Below are 26008 nucleotides of genomic sequence, written 5' to 3' on the forward strand. Positions count from 1 at the left end.
AAAACATACCTTGCTCATGGATAGGAAGGCTTAACACTGTAAAAATGTCTATTCTACCCAAAGCCATCCATAGACTTAATGCAATTCCAATACAAATTCCAATGACATTTTTTAAGGAGATGGAGATACAAATCACCAATTTCATATGGAAGGGAAAGAGGTCCCAAATAAGTAAAGCATTACTGAAAAAGAAGAACAAAGTGGGAGGCCTCACTCCACCTGATTTTAGAACCTATTATACCGCCACAGTAGTCAAAACAGCTTGGTACTGGTACAACAACAGATACATGGACCAATGGAACAGAATTGAGAATCCAGACATACATCCATCCACATATGAGCAGCTGATATTTGACAAAGGCCTCAAAACAGTTAAATGAAGAAAAAGTCTTTTTAACAAATGGTGCTGGCATAACTGGATATCCACCTGCAAAAAAATGAAACAAGACCCATACCTCACTCCATGCACAAAAACTAACTCAAAATGGATCAAAGACCTAAATCCAAAAGGAAAGTGTGGAGGGAAGGAGCAGGCCGTCTCATTCGGGGGAGAGCAAGTAGGAGTACATAGCAAGGTGTATATAAATTTTTGTATGAGAGACTGACTTGGTTTGTAAACTTTCACTTAAAGCACAATAAAAATTTTTTAAAAAGATGCATACAGTAAACTTAATATTTTAAATGTAGAAAAACATTAAAGAAATAAAAATGTTACAATAGAAAATATTCACATAATACATGATAAGGCAGTTAAGGAGGAACCCAAAACCAAAACCCAGTGCCATCGAGTCGATTGCAACTCATAGCAACCCTATAGGACAGAGTAGAACTGCCCCGCAGAGTTTCCAAGGAGCACCTGGCGGATTCAAACTGCTGACCTCTTGGTTAACAGCCATAGCATTTAACCACAACGACACCAGGGTTTTCTAAGGAGGAACAAAAGATCAAAATAGTCATGAGACACATAGAATACAAATAGTAAGATAGCAGATATAAATCCACCTACATCAATAATGCCATTAAATGGGCTTCCAACCAATACAGCGCAGTAGACAGAAGCACCACACCATGCCTGCACAGCAAAGAACCAAAAAACTATGTAAAACAGAGACTAACATCATTCCTTGAAGCTGAAGTGTCAAATGAAGAGAAAAAGAACTCGGTCTAACACTGAATGGAATAAGAAACTGACAGAGGACAGAGAAGGAGGAGAGATACGTGCAGAGGGCCCCTATCATCTATAACTGCCTGGGTCTGCCATCTTGGACTCCTGTCGGGGATCCGCAGACAGGGAGCACAGGAAAGCAGCTTCGGGGAACTCCCAGCAGGAGACAGAACACTGGGTAACCAGTCACAAATGCTTTCACACCCCCCATGCTCTCCCTGCTGCTCTACCTCCGAGCTTTGGCAGCAGTGGCTCGTCCAGCCAGGATGTGCAGCATCCAAGATGCTTGGATTCACTCCATCCACATCGCAGATAGGTGGGTAGGGAGTATGGGAAAGCAGATTCACGAAGTTCCCAGAAGGAGACAGAGCACCCGGTAACAAGCGATATAGGCTTTCCTAACCCCCACGCTTTTTCCCCTACCCCTTCTGTCTCCTCTGCTTCCTGCCAGCCACAGTCTCTTGGCCGGGAGGCAACTGCTTTGGCTCAGGGAGCTTGGATTCACCCCACCCACAAGGGTTGGCCCTCTGAGCTGGTGTTGCTTCTTTCCATTTCTTTTGGTTTCTTCCATTCCTCCCACCACCTCCCCATCCTTATTCTTGAACACCTGGCTCCCTGTACCATTTTTGCTTCTTTTTGGAAGGCTGTGAAGCCCCGCTTGACTGAGAAACCTCTCCCCAGGCCCCCTACGCCACGCTGGTAGGATCCCTGGGGCATTTTTTTGCTTGTTTTGTTTTGCTTTGTTCTGTTTGTTTTCTTTTTTCTTTTTGTTGCTTGGGAGCCCCTTCTAGCCGGGCTGCACTGCATGGCTTAGGAACCACTCCCCCAATCTGTGCAGCCATGTCGGTGTGATCCCTGAGGGCATTTCTTTCTTTCTTTCTCTTTTTCCATTTCTGTGTTTCTTCATTTCTCAGTTCTCATCTCTCTATACTTACCTTCCTGTCTTCTGAATACCTGGTGCTGTGTGACATCTATGCCTCCTCTAGCCAGGCTATACTGTACAGCCTGGGAGCTATTTCCCCAGTCTTCACAGCCCCACTGGTGGGACTTCTGGGGGCTTTTCTTTTCCAAATTCTTATCTAGTTACTATTTTTCTTTTCCGTTTTTTTTTTTTTTCCTTTTTGCTTTTCTCCGTTCCATGGTTTCTCATCTCTCTACTCCAGCGGTAAGCTCCCTTAGCACTCTTTTTTTCCTTTTATTTATTTGTTTGTTTTTGGCTCGTGTTTCTCTCTCCTCTTTCCGATACCCATATTACCTCCACACATCACAACCTCCCCCCACTTTCTGACCTACCTGCACCATGCACTGAACATCACATTCCTGAATGGAACAGGCACAGCCTACCAGAACCTACCCAGCACTGATTCATGACAAGCCCCATTGGCCCTAGTACATGTCTCAAACAAGAGTCCCAGCCTCTCCCCTTCAGCTGGACCTTCCCTGCTGCACCATAGCTGACAGACTGGCCCTGTCCATTGGACAAGGAGGTGAGAAGTATCATGACTACAGATGAGTAAACAACAAAGAATGCATAGCCTACCTGCTCCAACATAACAAAAAAAGGACAAAACAAACAAACCTACAATCAAGAAATGAAGAAAATAATTACTTAACGTCCCAAAGACAGCAGACAATATCAAAACATTAAAAAAAAAAAAAAAAAAAAAAAAAGGACAGGATGGGTCCAGTAGGTGTCAAAAATAAAAAAGGACAGGATGGGTCCAGTAGGTGTCCAGATGACTTTCCAGTAGAGGAAAAGGCACTAGAACTATCTGACAGGAAATTCAAATCTCTAATATTCAGAGCAATCCAATAGCTAAATCAAAAAGGAGACAAAAATGAGGAAAAATAGACAAACTTATGGAAAATACAGATCAATAAAATGGAAGAATTCAGGAAAATAATACAGGAACAAAATGCCAAAATAAATGCACAACTAGAAATGATACAAAAACAATTATAAATCCAAAAGACAAACAACAAGATATCAGAAATGGACAGGGTCATAGAGGGGCTGAGGAACAGGTTGAAATGACGGAAGACAGGATCAGCAAAATTGAAGACAAACACTTGGCAACAAATATGCTTGAGGAAAAATCAGAAAAAAGGAAAGGAGAAAATTGAAGATACCCTGAGAATTATGTGAGATACAATCAAAAGCAAAAATCTGTGAGGAATAGGAGTTCCAGAACAGGGACAGAAAATGGAAAACACAGAGACAATCATTGAGGAATTGCCCACAGAAAACTTCCATAATATCATGAATGATGAAAAGCTGACTGTCTGAGAACCTCAATGAACCTCATATAGGATAGACCCCAAAAGAAAAACACCAAGGCATATCATAATCAACATTCCTAAAGCTAAAGACAAAGACAAAGAAAAAATCCTGCAAGCAGCTTGAAAAATACAAAAAGCCACATAGAAGAAGAAACACTAAGACTAAGCTCTGATTATTCAGCAGAAACCATGCAGGCAAGAAGGCAATGAGATGACATACATAAAGCCTTGAAAGAAAAACAATTGCCAACCAAGAATAATATACCCTGCAAAACTCTCATTCAAATGTGATGGTGAAATTAGGACATTTCCAGATAAACAGAAATTAGCAGAATATGTAAAAACCAAATTTACAATAATTATTAAAGGGAGTCCTACAGTCTGAAAACAAAGAACATCAGACCACACCCTGAATCTAGGACACAAGGCTGTACCAGCCAGATACCACCCTTGGAAATGAACTCTCAAGGACTATCCAAAACCAAAACAATTGCAACAGGGAACCAGAGAGGTTAATCTATAAATGACAAGAACATCAGGACAATAAAAGAAGGAAAAAACTGTATAGGTATAGAACTTTCTATAGGAGAGGAAGACAAGGTGATACCAAGTAATAATAGACTGGTTGAAACCTAGGAAGATAAGGGTAAATTTCAAGGTAACCACAAAGAAAGTTAAACCAACTCATCAAAATAAAGAAGAAAAACATAAAGTCTCAATAAAAACAAAATTTACAGAAACAAAAGAAATCCACAGACAAAAGGAACTCAGCACAAGAGTGTAAAAGAAACAAAGACTTGTTAGCCCCACAAAAAAAGCACTACAAAATGACAGCAATAAACCTACACCTATCAACAATTACACTGAAATTGGCCTAAGTGCACCCATAAAGAGACAGAGAGTGACAGAATGGATTAAAAAACAGGATCTATCAGTATGCTGTCTACAAGAGACACACCTTAGAAACAAAGATGTAAATTTATTAAAAATCAAAGCATGGAAAAAAAATCAAGCAAATAACTACCAAAAAACAGCAAGAGTGGCAATACTAATCTCAACTGAAATAGACTTTAAAACAAAATTCACCATAAAAGACAAAGAAGGGCATTATACAATGAAAGGGATGATCCATCACGAAGACTTAAACATAATAAACATCTAGCCACCCAATGACAAGGTTCCAAAATAAATAAAACAAACCCTAACAGCACTGAAAACAGAAACTGACTGTTCCACAATAATAGTAGAAGACTTCAACACACCACTCTTGGTAAAGGACAGAACAGCTAGAAAGAAACTCAGCAAAGATAAAGAAAAGCTAAAGAGCACAATCAGCCAAATTGACCTCATAGACGTATATAGAACACTCCACCCAACAACTCCAAAGTACACTTCTTTTCCAATGTACATGGAACATTCTCCAGGATAGACCACATCTTAGACAACAGAGCAACCCTCAACAAAATCCAAAGCATTGGGATAATACAAACTATCTTCTCTGTCCACAATGCCATCAAAGTAGTAACTAACCACAGAAAAAGTAAGGGAAAAACAATCAGTTATATGGAAACTGAATAACACTCTGCTTAAAAACCACTGTGTAATAGAAGAAATCAAAGACGAACCAAAAAATTCCTAGAAATCAAACGAGAATGAAAACACATCATACCAAAACCTTTGGGACACAGCAAAGGCGGTCCTCAGAGGTCAATTTATAGCAAAAGATGCACATGTCAAAAAAAGAAGAAAGAGACAAAATCAAAGCATTAGCTACACAACTTGATCAAATAGAAAGAGAACAGCAAAAGAAGCACACACCCACCAGAAGAAAGAAAATAATAAAGATCAGAGCAGAAATAAATGAAATAGATAATAGAAAAATAATAGGAAGAATCAACAAAATCAAAAGTTGGTTCTTTGAAAGGATCAACAATATCAAAAAACCACTGGCCAAACTGACCAAAGAAAAACAGGAGAGGACACAAATAACCCAATAAGAAATGAAATGGGGGACATTACAACAGACCCAACTGAAATAGAAAAGATCATAACAGAGTATTATGAAAAACTACGGTCCAACAAATTTGAAAACCTAGAGGATATGGACAAATTTCTAGAGACACATTACCTACCCAAACTAATACAAAATGACATTGAAAATCTGAACAGACCCATAACAAAAGAAGAGATTGAAAAGGTAATTTAAGTTTACAATAGCAAAAAGTTGGAAGCAACCAAGGTGTCCATCAACGGATGAATGGGTAAATAAATTGTGGTATATTCACACAATGGAATACTACGCATCGATAAAGAACAGTGACGAATCTCTGAAACATTTCATAACATGGAGGAACCTGGAAGACATTATGCTGAGCGAAATTAGTCAGAGGCAAAAGGACAAATATTGTATAAGACCACTATTATAAGATCTTGAGAAATAGTAAACCTGAGAAGAACACATACTTTTGTGGTTACGAGGGGGGGAGGGAGGGAGGGTGGGAGAGGGTTTTTTATTGATTAATCAGTAGATAAGAACTGCTTTAGGTGAAGGGAAAGACAACACTCAATACATGGAAGGTCAGCTCAATTGGACTGGACCAAAAGCAAAGAAGTTTCCGGGATAAAATGAATGCTTCAAAGCTCAGCGGAGCAAGCGCGGGGGTCTGGGGAACATGGTTTGCGGGGACTTCTAAGTCAATTGGCAAAATAATTCTATTATGAAATCATTCTGCATCCCACTTTGAAATGTGGCGTCTGGGGTCTTAAATGCTAACAAGCGGCCATCTAAGATGCAGCAATTGGTCTCAACCCACCTGGAGCAAAGGAAAATGAAGAACACCAAGGCCACACGACATCTAAGAGCCCAAGAGACAGAAAGGGCCACATGAACCAGAGACCTACATCACCCTGAGACCAGAAGAACTAGTTGGTGCCCAGCCACAATCGATGACTGCCCTGACAGGGAGCACAGCAGAGGACCCCTGAGGGAGCAGGAGATCAGTGGGATGCAGACCCCAAATTCTCATAAAAAGACCAAACTTAATGGTCTGACTGAGACTGGAGGAATCCCGGCGGCCATGCTCCCCAGACCTTCTGTTGACACAGGACAGGAACCATCCCCGAAGACAACTCATCAGAAATGAAAGGGACTGGTCAGCGGGTGGGAGAGAGACGCTGATGAAGAGTGAGCTAATTATATCAGATGGACACTTGAGATTGTGTTGGCAACTCCTGTCTGGAGGGGGGATGGGAGGATAGAGAGAGAGGGAAGCAGGCAAAATTGTCAAGAAAGGAGAGACTGAAAGGGCTGACTCAAGAGGGGGAGAGTAAGTGGGAGTAGGGAGTGAGATGTATGTAAACTTATATGTGACAGACTGATTGGATTTGTAAACGTTCACTTGAAGCTTAATAAAAGTTATTAAAAAAAAAAAAGGTAATTTAAAAAATTACCGACCAAAAAAAGCACTGGCCCAGATGGCTTCACTGGAGAATTCCACCAAACATTCAGAGAAGAGCTTACACCAGTACTACTAAAGCTATTTCAGAACATAGAAAAGGAAGCAATACCTCTGAATTCATTCTATAAAGCCAGCATAACCCTGATACCAAAACCAGGCAACGACACCACAAAAAAAGAAAATTACAGTCCAAATCTCTCACTAATATAGATGCAAAAGTTCTCAATAAAATTCTAGCCAATAGAATTCAGCATCATATCAAAAAAATAATACACCATGACCAAATAGAACTCATACTAGCTATACAAGGATGGTTCAACGTTAGAAAATCAATCAACGTAATCAACCAAATAAATAAAAGGAATCACATGATCATCTCAATCGATGAAGGAAAAGGCATTGGACAAAGTCCAACACCCATTCCTAATAAGAACTCTCAATTAAACAGGTATAGAAGGGAAATTTCTCAACTTAATAAAGGGCATCTATGCAAAATAAACGGCCAACATCATTCTTAAGAGAGAGAGGCTGAAAACATTCCCCTTGAGAATAGGAACAAGATAAGGATGTCGTTTATCACCGCTCCTATTTAACATTATGTTGGAAGTCCTAGCTAGAGCAATAAGGCAAGAAATGGAAATAAAGGGCATCCAAATTGGTAATAAAGAAATTAAACTCTCTCTATTTGCAGATGATATGATACTATACATACAAAACCCAAAAGACTGCACAAGACAACTACTGGAACTAAAAGAAAGATTCAGCAGAGTAGCAGGCTACAAGAGAAACATGCAAAACTCAGTTGGGTTCCTATACACCAGTAAAGGATGATGGAAAAGAAATCCTGAAAACAATACCATTTATAATAGCCTCTAAAAAAATCAAATACTTGGAAATAAATCTAACCAGGGATGTAAAAGATCTATACAAAGAAAACCGGAAAACACTACTGCAAGAAACCAAAAGAGAGCTATATAAGTGGAAAACCGTACTGTGCTCATGGATAGGGAGACTCAACATTGTGAAAATGACAATTCTACCCAAAGTGATTTACAAATACACTGCAATCCCAATCCAAATACCAACAACATTCTTTAAAGAGATGGAAAAACCTATCACTAACTTTATATGGAAAGGGAAGAGGCCCCTGATAGTAAAGCACTAGTGAAGAAGAATAAAGTAGGAGGACTTGCACTACCTGATCTCAGAACCTACTATACAGCTACAGTAGTCAAAACAGCCTGGTACTAGTACAATGACAGATACACTGACCAGTGAAACAGAATTGAGAACCCAGATGTAAATCCACCCACCTATGGTCACCTGATATTTGGGAAGGGCCCAAAGTCCACCAAAAGGAGAAACGCAAGTCTTTTTAACAAATGGTGCCGGCCAAACTGGATGTCCATATGCAAAAAAATGAAACAGGACCCATAGCTCCACACCATATACAAAAACTAATTCAAAATGGATCAAAAACCTAAATATAAAGCCCAAAACTATGAAGGTCATAGAAGAAAAATAGGATCTACGCTAGAGGCCCTAATACATGACATTAAAAGGATACAAACCACAGCCAACAACACACAAGCTCCAGAAGATAAGCTAGATAACTGGGATCTTCTAAAAATTAAGCACTTATGGTCATCAAAAGACTTCACCAAAAGAATAAAAAGAGAACCTACAGACTGGGGAAAAAATTTTGTCTATTCCAAATCAGACAAAGGTCTAATTTCTAAAATCTACAAGAAAATCCAACATCTCTACAACAAAAAGACAATCCAATTAAATGGGCAAAGGAAATCAGCAGACACTTCACCAAAGAAGACATTCAAGCAGTCAACAGACACATGAGGAAATGTTCCCGATCTCTAGCCATCGGAGAAATGCAAATCAAACCCACCATGAGATACCATCTCACCCTGGCATTACTGGTACGAATCAGAAAAACAGAAAATAACAAATGTTGGAGAGGCTGCAGGGAGATTGGAACTCTTAAGCACTGCTGGTGGGAATGAAAAATGATACAACCATTTTGGAAAAGGATATAGTGCTTCCTTAGAAAGCTAGAAATAGAAATACTGTATGATCCAGCAATCCCACTCCTAAGAATATATCCTAGGGAAATAAGTCTTCCGACAGATATATGTACACCCATGTTCATTGCAGCAATTGTTCACAATGGCAAAAAGATGGAAACAATTTAGATGTCCATCAACACATGAATGGATAAACAAACTGTGGTACATAGACACAATAGAGTATTATGCAATAACAAATAATGATGAGTCTGTGAAGCATCTCATAACATGGATGAATCTGGAGGGCATTATGCTGAGTGAAATAAGTAATGCCAGAATGAAATGATGTCTTTGTCATTTTGATTTGCATTTCTCTAATGGCTAGTGATCTTGAGTATTTCCTCATGTATCTGTTGTTGTCATTGCTGTTGTTAGGTGCCGTCGAGTCTGTTCTGACTCATAGTGACCCCATGCACAACAGAACGACACACTGCCCAGTCCTATGCCATCCTCACAATTGTTGCTATGCTTGAGCCCATTGTTGCAGCCACTGCGTCAATCCATCTCATTGAGGGTCTTCCTTCCTCTTTTTCTCTGACCCTCTACTTCACCAAGCATGATGTCCTTCTCCAGGGACTGATCCCTCCTGACAACACGTCCAAAGTATGTGAAATGAAGTCTCACTACCCTTGCTTCTAAGGAGCTTTCTGGTTGTATTTCTTCCAAGACAGATTCGTTCATTCTTTTGGCAGTCCGTGGTATAGTCAATATTCTTCACCAACACCACAATTCAAAGGCATCAATTCTGTTAGCTGCTTGACTGTTTTCTTTGGTAAAGTGTCTGCTCGTTTCCTTTGCCCATTTTTTAATTGGATTATTTGCCTTTTTGTTGTGGAAGTGTTGGATTTTCCTGTAGATTTTAGAGGTTAGACCTTTGTCAGATTTGTCACAGCCAAAATTTTTTTTCCGATCTGTAGGTTCTCTTTTCACTCTTTTAGTGAAGCCTTTTTGATGAGTATAAATGTTTAATTTTTAGAAGGTCCCAGTTATCTAGCTTATCTTCTGGAGTTTTTGTGTTGATAGTTATGGTGTGTATTCTGTTAATGCCATGTATTTGGGCCACTAGCATTGATCCTGTTGTTTCTTCCATGATCTTTATAGTTTTTGGTTTTATATTTAGACCTATTTTGATCTATTTTGCATTAGTTTTGTGTATGGTGTGAAGTACGGGCCCTGTTTCATTTTTTTGCTGATGGATATCCAGTTTTGCCAGGATCATTTGTTAAAAAAATATCTTTTCCCCCCTTTAATGGAGTTTGGATCCTTGTTGAAGATCAGTTGACTGTAGGTGGATGAATTTACACCTGGGTTCTCAATTCTGTACCATTGGTCAATGTATCTAACACTGCACCAGTACCAGGCTGTTTTGACTACCGTAGCTATATAGTAGGTTCTGAGGTCAGGTAGTGTGAGTCCTCCTACTTTATTCTTCATCTTCGTTAGTGCTTTACTTATCCCGGGCCTCTTTGTCCATATAAAGTTAAAGATTAGCTTTTCCGTCTCTTTAAAGAACACTGTTGGTATTTGGATTGGGATTGCATTGTATTTGTAGATTTCTTTGGGTAGAATTGACATTTTCTCAGTGTTGAGTCTACCTATCCATGAGCATGGTATGTTATTCCATCAATATAGGTATCTTTTGGTTTCTTGCAATAATGTTTTTCAGTTTTCTTTGTACAGGTCTTCCACATCCCTGGTTTGATTTATTCCTAAGTGTTTTATCTTTTTAAGAAAAATGGTATTGTTTTCCCAATTTCTTTTTCATCATTCTCTTTATTGGTGTATGGGAATCCAAATGATTTTTGGATGTTTATCCTATATCCTGCTACGGTACTGAATCTTTCTATTAATTTCAGTAGTTTTCTTGTGGAGCCTTTTGGGTTTTTTACATGGAGTATATCTTCTGCAAATAGGAACAATTTTACTTCATTTTTACCAATTCAGATGGCCTTTATTTCTCTTTCTTGTCTTATTGCTCTAGCTAGGACTTCCAGCACAATCTTAAATAGGAGTAGTGATAAAGGTTATCCTTTTCTTGTTCCTGTTCTCAAGGAGAATGTTTTCATCCTCTTTCTGTTACATACGAAGTTGGCTGTTTTTGTATAAAAAAAAAAAAAAGATGCCCTTAATTACATTGAAGAATTTCCCTTTTCTACCTATTTTATTGAGAATTTTTATCAGGAATGGGTGTTGGGTTTTGTCGAAGGCCCTTTCTTATTTGGTGGAGATGATCATGTGATTCTTTTTTTTTTATTTATGTGGTGGATTATGTTGATTGACTTTCTAAATTTGAGCCATCCTCACATACCTAGTATGAATCCCACTTGCTTGTGGTGTGTTATTATTTTTTGATCTGATGCTGAATTCTGTCGGTAAAATTTTGCCCAGAATTTTTGCATCTATATTCATAAGAGATATTGGTCTGTAATTTTCTTTTTTGTAGTATCTCTGGCTGGTTTTGGTATCAGGGTTATCCTGGCTTCATAAATCAGTTAGGAAGTATCCCTTCCTTTTCCATGTTCTGAGATTTGTGTGATACGGGTGTAAGCTTTCCTCTGAATGTTTGGCATTATTCTCCAGTGAAACCATCTGGGCTAGGGCTTTTCATTTGTTTGTTTGGAGTTTTTTGTTTGTTTATTTGTTTTGTTTTTTACCTTTTGAATCTCTTCTCTTGTCATGAGTCTGTTTAGATTTTCTACTTCAGTTTGTGTTAGTTTGGGTAGGTAGTGTGTTTCTAGAAATTTGTCCACTTCCTCTAGGTTTTCAAATTTGCTGAAGTATAGTTTTCCATAGTACTCTGTTACGACCCTTTTTATGTCAGTTGAGTCTGTTGTAATGTCTCTGATTTCATTTCTTATTTGGGTTATTTGCATCCACTCCTGTTTTTCTTTTGTCAACTTGGCCAATGGTTTGTTGATTTTGTTGATCCTTTCAAAGAACCAACTTTTGGTTTGGTTGATTCTTTCTATTGTTTTTCTATTCTCTGTTTCATTTATTTCTGCTCAGATGTTTATTATTTCCTTTCTTCTGGTGGCTGTGGTCTTCCTTGCTCTCCTCTTTATATTTGCTTGAGTTGTGTAGCTAATGTTTTGATTTTATTCCTTTCTTCTTTTTTGATGTGTGCATCTATTGCTATAAATTGGCCTCTGAGCACTGCCTTTGCTGTGTCCTAAAGGTCTGGGTGTGATGTGTTTTCATTCTCATTTGAGTCTAGAAATTTTTTTATTCCATCTTTGATTTTTTTCTATTACCCAGTGGTTTTTAAGCAGGGTGTTAAACTCAGTTTCCATGTGGCTGATTTTTTCCCTTGATCTTCCCGTTGTTAATTTCTACTTTTATGGTGTTGTGATCAGAGAAGAGACTTTCTATTATCTCAATGTTTTGGATTTTGCTGAGGGTTGCTTCGTGGCCTAAAATGTGGTCTATTCTGGAGAACTTTCCCTGTGGGTTGGAAAAGATATGTACTTTGCAGCTTTGAGTGGAGGGTTCTATATACGTCTTTGAGTCAAGTTGGCTGATTGTGGTCTTTAGATCTTCTGTATCTTTGTTGAATTTCTTTCTAGATTTTCTGTCCTTTACCGAGAGTGGTGTGTTGAAGCCTCCTACTATTATTGTAGAACTGTCAATTTCTCCTTCCAGTGCTGTTAGAGTTTGTTTTATGTATTTGGAAGCCCTGTCATTGAGTGCATAGATATTTATCATGGTTATGTCTTCATGATGGATTATCCTTTTAATCATTATATAATACCCTTCTTTGTCTTTTATGGTGGATTTTGTTCTAAAATCTATTTCATCTGAAATTAGTACTGCCATGCCTGCTCTTTTTTGATTGCAGTTTGCTTGATATATTTCTTTCCATCCTTTGATTATAAATAAATTTATGTCTTTGTTTCTAAGGTGTGTCTCCTATAGACAGCATAATGATGGTCCTGTATTTTTAATCCATTGTGTCACTTTTTGTCTCTTTATGGGTGTATTTAGGCCATTTACATTCAGTGTAATTATTGATAGCTGTGAGTTTATTGCTGTCATTTTGTAGTTTTGTGTGTGTGTGTGTGTGTGTGGTACTGATGTCTTCTTTGTTCTTCTTACTCTCCTGGGCTGAATTCCTTTTGTTGGTGGATTTTTTTTTCATTTCTTTTGCTTTTGTAGATTTCGTGTTTACTGAGACTTTATGTTTTTCTTCTTTATCTTGATGAATAGGTTTGTTAACTTTCTGTTTACCTTCAAATTTGCTCTTATGTTCCATAGTTTGAAATATTCTTTTATTATTTGGTAGTGCCTTGACTTTCTCTCCATTTGAATGTTCTATACCTACACCATTTATTCCTTCTTTTATTGTTCCAACATTGTCATTTACAGATTAACCTCTCTGGGTTCCTACTGTAAATCTTTTAGTTTTGGTTTATCCTTGAGAGTTACCCAGGTTGATATCTGGCTGATGCAGCCTCGTGTCCTAGATTCAGGCTGTCACCTGATGTTGTTGGTTCTCTAACTGAAGGACTTCTTTTAATAATTTTTGTAAATTTGTTTTAGTTTTTACATATTCCCTTAATTTTTTTTTGTCTGGAAAGCTCCTAATTTCTCCATTATATTTGAGTGAGAGCTTTGCAGGATATATTATTCTTGGTTGGCAGTTTTTTTCTTTCAAGGTTTTACGTATGTCATTCCATTGCCTTTTGGCCTGCATGGTTTTTGCCAAGTAATCAGTGCTGAGTCTTATTTTTTCCCTTCTGTATGTTACTCTTGACTTTGCTCGAGCTGCTCTCAGGATTCTTTCTGTGTTTTTGGTTTTAGTGAGTGTGATTATGCTATGCCTTTTTTTTTTTTTTTTTTGGTGATTATATTTTGGGGTCTTTCCTACGTGGGGTTTGTTGAGCTTCTTAGATAGTTAGCTTTTCATTTTTCGTATTAGGGAAGTTTTCTGTCAGCAACTTTTCAATGATATTCTCTGTGTTTTCCATTTTCTCCCCCTGTTCTGGAATTCTGATCACTACCAAATTTTTGCTTTTGATTGTATCTGTCATGGATTGAATTATGTCCCCCCCACAGAATGTGTGTATCAATTTGGCTATGTCATGATTCCCAGTATTGTGTGATTTTTCTGTATGTTGTAAATCCTGTCTCTATGATGTTAATGAGGGAGGATGGGCTGCAGTTGTCTTAGTGAGGCAGGATTCAGTCTACAAGACTGGACTGTGTCTTGAGGCAATCTCTTGAGATATGGAAGACAGAAGGGAGCAGAGAGAAAGGAGGACATCATTCCACCAAGAAAGCAGTGCCAGGAGCAAAGCACCTTCCTCGGACCAGGGTCCCTCCTCAGAGAGGCCCCTAGTCTGGGGGGAAGATTGATGAGAAGGTCAACACAGAAAGAAACCCTTCCCATGGAGCTAAAGCCCTGAATGTGGACTTTTAACCTTCTTTATTATGAGAACATGAACTTCTTTTTATTAAAGTCATCCACTTGTGGTATCTCTGTTATAGCAGCACTAGATGACTAAGACAGTATCCCACTTTATTCTCAGGGTTTCTTCATTTTTCTTCATTCTTTTCTCTGATTTTTCCTCAAAGTGGTATCGAAGGATTTGTCTTCAATTGTTTCAAACCTGCTCCTCAAACCTTCTATGACACTGTCCATTTCTGAAATTTTATTGTTTATCTTTTGGATTTCTAATTACTGTTTTTGTATGATATCTAGTTGTGAATTTATTTTGACATTTTGTTCCTGTTTTATATTTCTGAATTATTACATTGTTTTGTCTGTTTTTTCCATGATTTTGTCTATATTCTCCATGAGTTTGTCTGTTTTTTCCTCATTTTGCCTGCTTTTTCCTTCAACTGAATATTAGAGATTTGAATTCCCTATCAAGTATTCCCAGTGTCTTTTCTTCTACTGGACGGTCATCTGATGTTTTATTTTGGATGCCTACTGGAACCACCCTGTCCTGTTTTGATATTGTCTGCTATCTTTAGGACATTCAGTACTTCTTTGTTTATTGATTGTAAATTTGTTTGTTTCATCCTGATTTTTTTGTTTGTGTTTTGGTTATGTCTGAGCAGATGGGCTGGGCTTTCTTTGTTGTTTGCTTTTCTGTGAGCATAGTACTTCTCACTACCTTGTCCAGATGGTGGGGCCATTTGCTCTGCTATACGCAGCAGGACAGGTCCAATGGATGGAGAGAGGCTGAGATTGGTAGTTTGTGGCATGTACTGTGTCCAACAGGGCAGGGCCAGGAATTTGCAGGACAGGTTTTGGTAGACCGTGACTGTGCTGTTTGGGGGTGTGATATTCAGTGCGCAGTGAAGATAGGAAGGAAGTAAGTTGTGAAGTGTGGAGCAAAGTGGTTATGGGACAGAAAAGAAGGAGGACAGAAACAGGAGCCAAGAAAAAAGAGAAAAGGAAAAAATGCTGAGGAAGCCTGCCATTGGAGTGGCACAGACCTAGGGAAGCTGTGTGCCAGTGGCTTTCTAGCCAAGTGGTGAGGTACAGTCCATCAAGAAGGTACAGATATGGCACACGTAACTAGGTGGGCATGAGAAAGGAAACAAAGGAAGTGAGAGAGAGATAAGAAACTAGATTTAAAAAAAGAGAGAGAGAGAAAAGCACATGCAGCCAGGTGGTCAGGAAAAAGGAACGAGAGGAATTTAGGAAGAGACAAGAAAGTGAGAAAAAAATTAAAAAGATGCCAGGTGGTATGGAGTAAGGAAAAGAAGGGATATAAAGAGAGACAAGAAACCAAGAAAAAAAAAAGAAGAAGAAAATGCCCCGAAGGAGCCCACCAGAAGCCAGTCCCAGCCCAGGGACACTGCACAACCTTTCAAGAAGGAGCAGAGATGCCACATGGCGCCAGGTGTTCAGGTGAAGTGTAAGAAAGGAAGACAGAGGCAAGAAACCAAGAAGAGAAAAAATAAAGCCCTGAGGGAGCCCGTTGGTGTGGTGGTGTGGACCAGGGAAGTGGCTTCCCAGCTGAGTGGCATTGCACAGCCCATCTAGAAGGAGCAAAGATGGCACATGGCACTAGGTGTTTAGGAGAAAAGGGCAGATGGATGGTAGAGAGAGAGAGAGGAAACCGAGAAAATAAAAAAAATCCCCAAGGGAGCCCACTGGCTTGGCATTGCAGACTGGAGAAGTGGCTCCCAAGCTGGGGGGGCACTGCACAGCCCATCTAAAAGGAGCAGAAATGGCACATGGCACCAGGTATTCGGGAGACAAGGAAAAGAAGGAAGGTAGAGAGAGATGAGAAACCAAGAAATGAAGAAAAACAAAAAGAAAAAAAGAAAAAAAAATGCCCCCAGGGAGCCCACTGATATGGTGGCCCAGACCAGAGAAGTGGCTTCCCAGCCAAGTGGCACTTCATAGCCTATCAAGAAGGAGCAGAGATGGCACACGGAGCCAGATGTTCAAGAGAATGGAAAGAAAGGAGGTGAGAGAGAAAGAAGCCAAAAGAAGCAGAAAAAAAGCAACAACAGAAGCAAAAAACGGCACTGAAGGAGCTGGCTCGTGTGGATGGGGTGAATCCAAGCAGCAAGGAGCCAGCATCTCCCCGACCAAGCGACCTAAGCCCACCAGAAAGTGGCAAAGGCTGAGCAGTGGGAAGAAAGGTGGAGGATGAGAAAGCGTGTATCACTGGTTACCGGGTGCTCTGTCTCCTGATGGGAGCTCCGTGAAGCTGTCTTTCCATGCTCCCTGTCCAGCATTCTTGGTGTCTGAGGAGTCGAAGATGGCGAATTCTCTGTTCTCTGTCAGTTTCTTATTCCATTCTGTGCTTTGTTGAGTTCTTTATCCCTTCATTTGACATTTAGGGTTCCAGGACTGATGTTTGTCTCTATTTAGTTTTTCGAGTCTTTCCTGTGGAAGGACAGTGCAGTGCTTCTGTCTATAGAGCCATGTTGACTCCGGATCCAAAGGTGTATTTTTAATGAAGTCCAATTTATCTTTTTTTTTCTTTATGGTTGGACCTTTTGGCATCATGAATAAGAAATGTCTGGATATCCCAAGGTCACAAAGGTTTCTTCCATATTTTCTTCAAGAAGTACCATAGTCTTAGATTTTACAGTTTTTTATATGGTCCATTCTGAATTTATTTTGTATGTAGTGCACAGTGTGTGTCAAAAGTTGATCAAAGCTCTTTTTCTTTTCTCTCTTTTTTTTTTTCATGTGGGTCTCCAATTGTTCCAGCACCATTTGTTGAAAAGACCACTCCACTGAATTGCCTTTGCACTGTTGTCTAAAGAGAGTTCTGCAAATTAATATGGATTTACTTCTGGACACTCCTCTGTTCCATCCATCTGTTTGTCTGTCTCAATGCCAAGACCACACTGTCTTGATTACTGAGCTTTATACTACTTCTTAGAAATCAAACAAGATTAGTCACCTAAGTTTTCTCTTCTTTTTCAAAGTTTTCTTACCTATTCTAGGTGCTTTGTATTTCCCATATGAATTTTAGGATAAGGTTTTCAATTTCCACAAAAATATATGAAGGGATTTTGATTGAGAATGCTTTGAATATGTAGATCAAATTGGGGAGGATTTACATGTTAAAAATAATTAAGTCTTCTAACCATTAAAAAGGTTTCTCTCTCCAAATGTGTTAGGTGTTCCTTAAATTCTCTCATTGAAGTTTTGTAGTTTTCACTCTTTCACATCCAATGTCAGATTTATTCCTAAGTTTTTCATATTTTCATGACATTGTATAAATCACTGATTTTTAATTTCAGTTGTTGACAGCTGCTAGTGCATACAAATACAACTTATTTTTGCATATTGTTCTTTTAATACAAAAAAATTATAAATTCAATTATTATATCTAGTATATTTTTATAGACTCCATAGACAATTGCATTCTTTGGTAGTAAAGACAGTTTTAGTTATTCTTTTCCAATCTTGGAGCCTTTTAATTATTTCTCTTGTCAGATTTCACAGAATACAAGCTTCAGTATAATACTGAGAAGAAGTAGCAAGCACTAGCAATCTTGTCTTTTCTCTAATCCTAAAAAAAAAAAAAATCTTAGGGAGTAAGTAATTCAGTCTTTCTCCATTAAGTATGACGCTATCTTCTGGTTTCTGGAAGACATTCTGTTTTAGGTTGAGGAAGTTCCATTATATTCCTAGTTTGCTAACATTTTTTTTTTTAATCAGGAGTTGGTTTTTGTCAAATAATTTAGAGGAATCTGTTGAGATTATCATATGGCTTTTCTTTTTCAGGCTCTTAATATACTGACTGCCATTGATAGGTTTGTGAATGTTAAATCAACCATGCATTCCTGGCATAGACCTCATTTGGTCTTGTTTTATTAATCATGAGTTTTGATTTGCCAAATTTACTTAGAATTATTGCCTCTATGACACTGTGAGATATATTTTTTTAATTATTATTGTGCTTTAACTGAAAGTTTACAAATCAAGTCAGTCTCTCATACAAAAATTTATATACACCTTGCTATATACTCCTAGTTGCTCTCCCTCTAATAAGACAGCACGCACCTTCCCTCCACTCTCTATTTTCCTGTCCGTTTGGCCAGTTTCTGACACCTTCTGCCCTCTCATCTCCTCTCCAGACAGGAACTGCTCGCATAGTCTCATGTGTCTACTTGATCCAAGAAGCTCGCTCTTCACCAGTATCATTTTCTATCCCATAGTCCTGTCCAATCCCTGTCTGAAGAGTTGGCTTTGGGAATGGTCCCTGTCTTGGGCTAACAGAAGACCTGGAGACAATGACCTCCAGGGTCCTTCTAGTCTCAGTCAGACCATTAAGTCTGCTCTTTTTATGAGAATTTGGTGTCTGCATCCCACTGCTCTCCTACTCCCTAAGGGGTTTTCTGTTGTGTCCCCTGTCAGGGCAGTCATAAGTTGTAGCCAGGCACCATCTAGTTCTTCTGGTCTCAGGATGATGTGGTCTCTGGTTTATGTGGTTCTTTCTGTCTCTTGGGCTCATAATCACCTTGTGTCCTTGGTGCTCTTCATTCTCCTTTGATCCAGGTGAGTTGAGACCAATTGATGCATCTTAGATGGCTGCTTGCTAGCGTTTAAGACCCAGACGCCACTCTCTAAAGTGGGATGCAGAATGCTTTCTCAATAGATTTTATTATGCCAATTGACTTAGATGTATCCTGAAACCATGGTCCCCAAAACCCCGCCCCTGCTATGTTGGCCTTCGAAGCATTCAGTTTATTCAGGAAACTTCTTTGATCTTGCTTTAGTCCGGTTGTGCTGACCTCTCCTGTATTGTGTGTTGTCTTTCCCATCACCTAAAGTAATTATTATCTACTATCTAATTAGTGAATACTGCTCTCCCACCCTCCCTCCCTCCCTCTTGTAACCATCAGAGAATATTTTCTTCTGTTTAAACTATTTCTAGAGTTCTTATAACAGTGGTCTTATACAACATTTGTCCTTTTGCACCTGACTAATGTCACTCAGCATAATGCTTTCCAGATTCCTCCATGTTATGAAATACGTTTCACAGATTCATCACTGGTCTTTATAGATGAACAGTATTCCATTGTGTGAATATACCATAATTTATTTGTCCACTAAAATAGTTCTTATCTAATATCTAATAAGTGAAAAGCCCTCTTCCTCCCTCCCCACTCTCGTAACCATCAGAGAATGTTTTCTTCTCCATTTAAACTATTTTTTGAGTTCCTGTAATAGTGGTCTCATACATTATTTGTCCCTCTGCAACTGACTAATTTCACTCAGCATAATGCCTTCCAGATTCCTACGTTATGAAACGTTTCACGGATTCATCATTGTTCTTTAACGATGCATAGTATTCCATTGTGTGAATACACCACAATTTATTTATCCATTCATCTGTTAATGGGTACCTTGGTTGCTTCCACTTTTTCCTATTGTAAAGAGTGCTGCAGTGAACATGGGTGGGCAAATATCTGTTTGTGTAAAGGCTCTTATATCTATAGGATATATTCCAAGGAGTGGGATTGCTGGGTCTTATGGTAGTTCTATTTTTAGCTTTTTAAGGAAGCTCCAAATGGATTTCCAAAGTGGTTGTACCATTTTACATTCCCATCGGCAGTGTATAAGTGTTCCAGTCTCTCCACAACCAGCTTTGTTAGTGTGAGATGGAATCTCATTGTAGTTTTGATTTGCATTTTGAGTCGGAATCGACTCGATGACATTGGGTTTTTTCTTTGTTGGTTTTTAATGGCTATAGATCATGAGCATTTCCTCATGTATCTGTTAGTTACCTGAATGTCTTCTTTAGTGAAGTGCCTGTTCAAATACTTTGCCCATTTTTTAATTGGGTTACCTGTCTTTTTGCAGTTGACTTTTTGCAGTATCATGTACATTTTAGAGATCAGAGGCTGATCAGAAATGTCATAGCTAAAAACTTTTTCCCAGTCTCTAGGTAGTCTTTTTACTCTTTTGGTGAAGTCTTTGGATGAGCATAGGTGTTTGATTTTTAGGAGCTCCCAGTTATCTAGTTTCTCTCCTGCATTGTTAGTAATGATTTATATACTGTTTATGCCATGTATTAGGGCTCCTAGCCTTGTCCCTAATTTTTCTTCCATGATCTTTATTGTTTTAGATTTTATATTTAGGTCTTTGATCCATTTTGAATTAGTTTTTGTGCATGGAGTGAGGTATGGGTCTTGTTTCATTTTCTTGCAGATGGATATCCCATTATGCCAGCACCATTTGTTAAACAGACTATCTTGTCCCCATTTAACTGACGTTGGGCCATTGTCAAATATCAGCTGCTCATATGTGGATGGATTTATGTTTGGATTCTCAATTCCGTTCCATTGGTCTGTGTATCTGTTGTTGTAGCAGTACCAGGCTGTTTTGACTACTGTGGCGATATAATAGGTTCTAAAATCAGGTAGAGTAAGGCCTCCCACTTTGTTCTTTTTCAATAATGCATTACTTATCCAGGGCCTCTTTCTCTTCCATATGATGTTGCTGATTTGTTTCTCCAGCTCATTAAGAAATGTCGTTGGAATTTGTATCAGAATTGCATTGTATCTATAGATAGGTTTTGGTAGAATAGACAGCTATATAATGTTATGTCTTCCTATCCATGAGCAAGGTATGTTTTTTCACTTATGTAGGCCTCTTTTGGTTTCTTGGAGTAGCGTCTTGTAGTTTCCATTGTATAGGTCTTTTACGTCTCTGGTAAGATTTATTCCTAAGTATTTTATTTTCTTGGGGGATTCTGTAAATAGTATTGATTTGGTGATTTCCTCTTCAATGTTCTTTTTGTTGGTGTAGGGGAATCCAAATGATTTTTGTGTGCTTATCTTGTATCCTGATATTTGGCTAAACGCTATTAGTTTCAGTAGTTTTCCTGAGAATTCTTTAGGGTTTTCTGTGTATAAGATCATGTCATCTGCAAATAGAGATACTTTTACTTTTTCCTTACCAATTTGAATACCCTTTTTTTCTTTATCTAGCCTAATTGCTCTGGCTAGCACCTCCAGCACAATGTCGAATAAGAGTGGTGATAAAGGGCATCCTTGTCTGGTTCCTGATCTCAAGGGGAATGCTTTCAGACTCTCTCCATTTAGGATGATGTTGGCTGTTGGCTTTGTATAAATGCCCTTTATTATGTTGAAGAATTTTCCTTCTATTCCTATTTTGCTGAGAGTTTTTCTCATGAATGGGTGTCAAACTTTTTCAAATGCCTTTTCTGCATCAATTGATCAGATCATGTGACTCTTGTTCTTTGTTTTATTTATATGTTGGATTACATTAATTGTTTTTCTAATGTTGAACCATCTCTGCATACCTGGTATGAATCCCACTTGGTCATGGTGAACTATTTTTTTTTATTTTTATTGAGCTTCAAGTGAAAGTTTACAAATCAAGTCAGTCTGTCACGTATAAGCTTATATACACCTTACTCCATACTCCCACTTGCTCTCCCCCAATGAGTCAGCCCTTCCAGTCTCTCCTTTCGTGACAATTTTGCCAGCTTCCAACCCTCTCTACCCTCCCATCCCCCCTCCAGACAGGAGATGCCAACACAGTCTCAAGTGTCCACCTGATACAAATAGCTCACTCTTCATCAGCATCTCTCTCCTACCCATTGTCCAGTCCCTTCCATGTCTGATGAGTTGTCTTGGGGTATGGTTCCTGTCCTGTGCCAACAGAAAGTTTGGGGACCATGACCGCTGGGATTCCTCTAGTCTCAGTCAGAACATTAAGTATGGTCTTTTTGTGAGAATTTGGGGTCTGCATCCCACTGATCTCCTGCTCCCTCAGGGGTTCTCTGTTGTGCTCCCTGTCAGGGCATGGTCAACTATTTTTTGGTATGTTTTTGAATTCTATTGACTAGAGTGTTGTTGAGGATTTTTGCATCTAAGTTCATGAGCAATATAGGTCTATAATTTTCTTTCCTTTTTTTTGTGGTGTCTTTACCTGGTTTTGGTATCAGGGATATGCTGGCTTCATAGAATGAGTCTGGGAGTATTCCGTCCTTTTCCATGGTCTGAAATACCTTTAATAGTAGTGGTTTTAGCTCTTCTCTGAAAGTTTTGTAGAACTCTGCAGTGAAGCTGTCCAGGCCATGGCTTTTGTTTTGTAGGGAATTTTTTAATTACCTTTTCAATCTCTTCTTTTGTTGCAGGTTTATTTAGTTGTTGTAGCTTTGTTTGTGTTAGTTTAGGTGGGTAGTGTTTCTAGAAATTCATCCAATTCTTCTAGGTTTTCAAATTTTTTAGAGTACAATTTATCATAGTAATCTGATATGATTCTTTAAATTTCAGTTGGATCTGTTATAATATCCCCCATCTCATTTCTTATTCAGGTTATTTGCTTCTTCTCCTGTGTTTCTTTTGTTAATTAGTTCAAACATTTATCAATTTTGTTATTTTTTTCCAAGAACCATATTTTGGTCTTGTAGACTCTTTCAATTGTTTTTCTGTTCTCTTAATTTCCTTTAATTCTGCTCTAATTTTTATTATTTGCTTTCTTCTGGTGCCTGAGGGTTTCTTTTGTTGCTCTCTTTCTGTTTGTTCAAGGTGTAGGGATAATTCTTTGATTTTAGCTCTTTCTTCTTTTTGTATGTGTGCATTTATTGATATAAATTGACCTCTGAAGGCTGTTTTTTTGCTGTGTCCCAAAGGTTCTGATGGGAAATGTTTTCATTCTCTTTGAATTCTATGAATTTCTTTATTCCATCCTTGATGTTTTGTATAACCCAGTCATTTTTGATCAGCGTATTGTTCAGTTTCCAAGTATTTGATTTCCTTTCCCTGCTTTTTCTGTTATTGATTCTTACTTTTATGGCCTTGTGGTCAGAGAAGATGCTTTGTAATATTTCGATGTTTTGGATGCTTCTAAGGCTTGCTTTAAGACCTAATATTTGGTCTATTCTAGGGAATGTTCCATGCGTATTGGAAAAGAAAGTATACTTGGCTGCTGTTGGGTGGAGTGTTCTGTATATATCTATGAAGTCGAGTTGGTTGACTATGGCGATTAAGTCTCCGGTGTCTTTATTGAGCTTCTTTCTGGATGTTCTGTCCTTCGTCGAAAGCGTTGTCTTGAAGTCTCCTACTATAATTGTGTCGCTGTCTATCTTACTTTTCAATGCTATTAGAGTTTGTTTTATGTGTCTTGAAGCCCTGTCATTGGGTGCATAAAAATTTAATATGTTTATATCCTCCTGGTATATTGTCCCTTTAATCATTATATAGTGTCCTTCCTTATCCCTTGTGATGGATTTAACTTTCAAGCCTATTTTGCCAGAAATTAATATTGCCACTCTTGCTCTTTTTTGATTGTTTGATTGACATATTTTTTTCCATCCTTCAAGTTTTAGTTTGTTTGTGTTTCTAAGACTAAGGTGTGTCTCTTGTAAGCAGCATATTGATGGATCCTTTTTTTTTTATCCATTCTTCCACTCTCTGTCTCTTTATTGGTGCATTAGGCCATTTACATTCAGCGTAATTATGGATAGGTATGAGTTTATTGCTGTCATTTTGATGTCTTTTTTGTGTGTTGTTGCCTGTTTCTTTTTCCCACTTAATTTTTTTGTGCTGAGTGGATTATCTTTATACATTGTCATTTCCTCTTATTCATTGTAGTTGATTTTTTCCCCCTGAGTCTCTATTTTTTTCTTGTATTTATTTTGATGAGTAGGAGTTTTAGTCTCCTTTGTGGTTACCTTAATATTTACCGCTATTTTTCTAAGTTTAATCCTAACTTTTATTTCTATCACCTTTTCTTCCTCACCATATGAAAGATCTATGACCACATTTCTTAGTCCCTCTTTATTGTTTTAATGTTGTCTTCTTTTACATAATGACACTGCTGTATCACTGTTTTGAGCCTTTTTTATTTTGATTTATTTTTGTGATTTCCCTGTCTGTGCTGACATCTGATTGCTCTGTCCAGTGTTGTAGTCTTGGTTTGATACCTGATATTATTGGTTTTCTAACCAGTGAACTCCTTTCAGTATTTCTTGTAGTTTTGGTTTGGTTTTTACAAATTTCCTAAACTTCTGTTTGTCTAGAAATGTCCTAATTTCACCTTCATACTTCAGAGGCAGTTGTGCTGGATATATGGTACTTGGCTGATCATTTTTTTCCTTCAAGGCTTTATAGAAGTTATCTCATTGCCTTCTTGCCTGCATGGTTTCTGTTGAGTAGTCTGAGCTTATTCTTATTGACTCTCCTTTGTAGGTGACTTTTCATTTATCCCTAGCTGCTCTTAAAATTCTCTCTTTATCTTCGGTTTTGGAAAGTTTGGTTATAAAATGTCTTGGTGATTTTCTTTTAAGACCTACCTTGTGTGGAATTTGATGAGCATCTTGGATGGATATCTTCTCATCTTACACGATATCAGGGAAGTTTTCTGCCAACAAATTTTCAACAATTCTCTCTGTATTTTCCATTATCCCTCCCTGTTCTGGCACTCCAGTCACTCGTAGGTTATTTCTCTTTATATAGTCCAGCATGATTCTTACGGTTTCTTCATTTTTTTAATTCTTTTTTCTGATTTTTCTTCGAATATATTGGCGCCAAATGCTTTATCTTCATTCTCACCAATTCTGCCTCCCACTTGTTCAATTCTGTGCCTCTGACTTTCTATTGAGTTGTCTAATTCTGTAAATTTAATGTTAATCTGAATTTCTGATTGCTATCTCTCTGTGGATTCTTGCAGCTTATTAAATTTTTTGTTATGTTCTTTAGTATCCTTTTTAATTTCCTCAATTGCTTTATCTATGTGTTCCTTTGGATTGTTCTACATTTTGCCTGATCTCCTTCCTGGTCTCGTTCCTGATGTCTTGAAGAGTTCTGCATATTAATCTTTCATATTCTGCACCCGGTAATTCCAGGAGGGCACCTTCATCCAGAACATCCTTTAATTCTTTGTTTTGAGAGTTTTTTGGAGTGATCATGGTCTGCTTCTTTATGTGATTTCATATTGACTGTTGTCTCTGAGCCATTTATAAGTTATTGTATTAGTTTATTTTATGTTTGCTTACTGTATCCTATCTCCTTGCTTTGTTTTGTTTTGATATGTCAGAATTCACTGCTTGAGTGAGCTAGCTTGATTATTTTCCCCTTTCAAGCTCTAACGTCCTTTCACCTGATGGCTAGAGCTGTTTTCAGGTATATGAGCCTAGGAATCCATTCACTTTTCTTGTATGGATTCAGCTGAAGTGTCCAGGTAGTTGGTCATCAAGTGTGTGGTACAGGCTCTGTCCTACAGTGTTAGAGGGGCAGGGGTGATTGGTGTAGGTACAGTTATCTGGTTTCAGCAGGAGATCATGCTCTGATCAAGGCAGGGACCTGCCAACTGTCCCCCGAGTGTCTGTGAGGAAACCGTGACCCTGTCCTTAGAGAGCACTGGTGGGTAAGTTCTGCAGATGGACCTTGGGCATCCAATGCTCTTGGTTTTAAAGACTGGGAGGTACCACTTATCCTTGGACCCCTGTTGCACGAGGCTGGGTTACCTGAGTGGAGCTTCCAGTCCTTAGGTCCTTGATGTGGGTAGGTGACAGCCCTGTTTAATAGGAAAAACAGTGTCAAACATCAAACACCCACCTCTCCAC

At 38.4% G+C, this 26008-nt stretch overlaps 1 protein-coding gene across 1 annotated transcript in view; it reads left to right on the forward strand.

Annotated features, from left to right (window-relative positions):
* The first annotated feature begins 1374 nt into the window (after positions 1-1374).
* LOC126068771 (spindlin-2-like) overlaps positions 1375-26008 on the forward strand; it is a 30578-nt gene continuing 5944 nt past the window's right edge. Inside the window, exon 1 of the mRNA XM_049871480.1 lies at positions 1375-1481. Within this exon, the coding sequence (XP_049727437.1) occupies positions 1375-1481 (107 nt within the window). The remainder of the gene's footprint in view (positions 1482-26008) is intronic.

The sequence above is a fragment of the Elephas maximus genome, chromosome X (assembly GCF_024166365.1).
Source record: "Elephas maximus indicus isolate mEleMax1 chromosome X, mEleMax1 primary haplotype, whole genome shotgun sequence".
NCBI classification, from domain to species: domain Eukaryota; kingdom Metazoa; phylum Chordata; class Mammalia; order Proboscidea; family Elephantidae; genus Elephas; species Elephas maximus.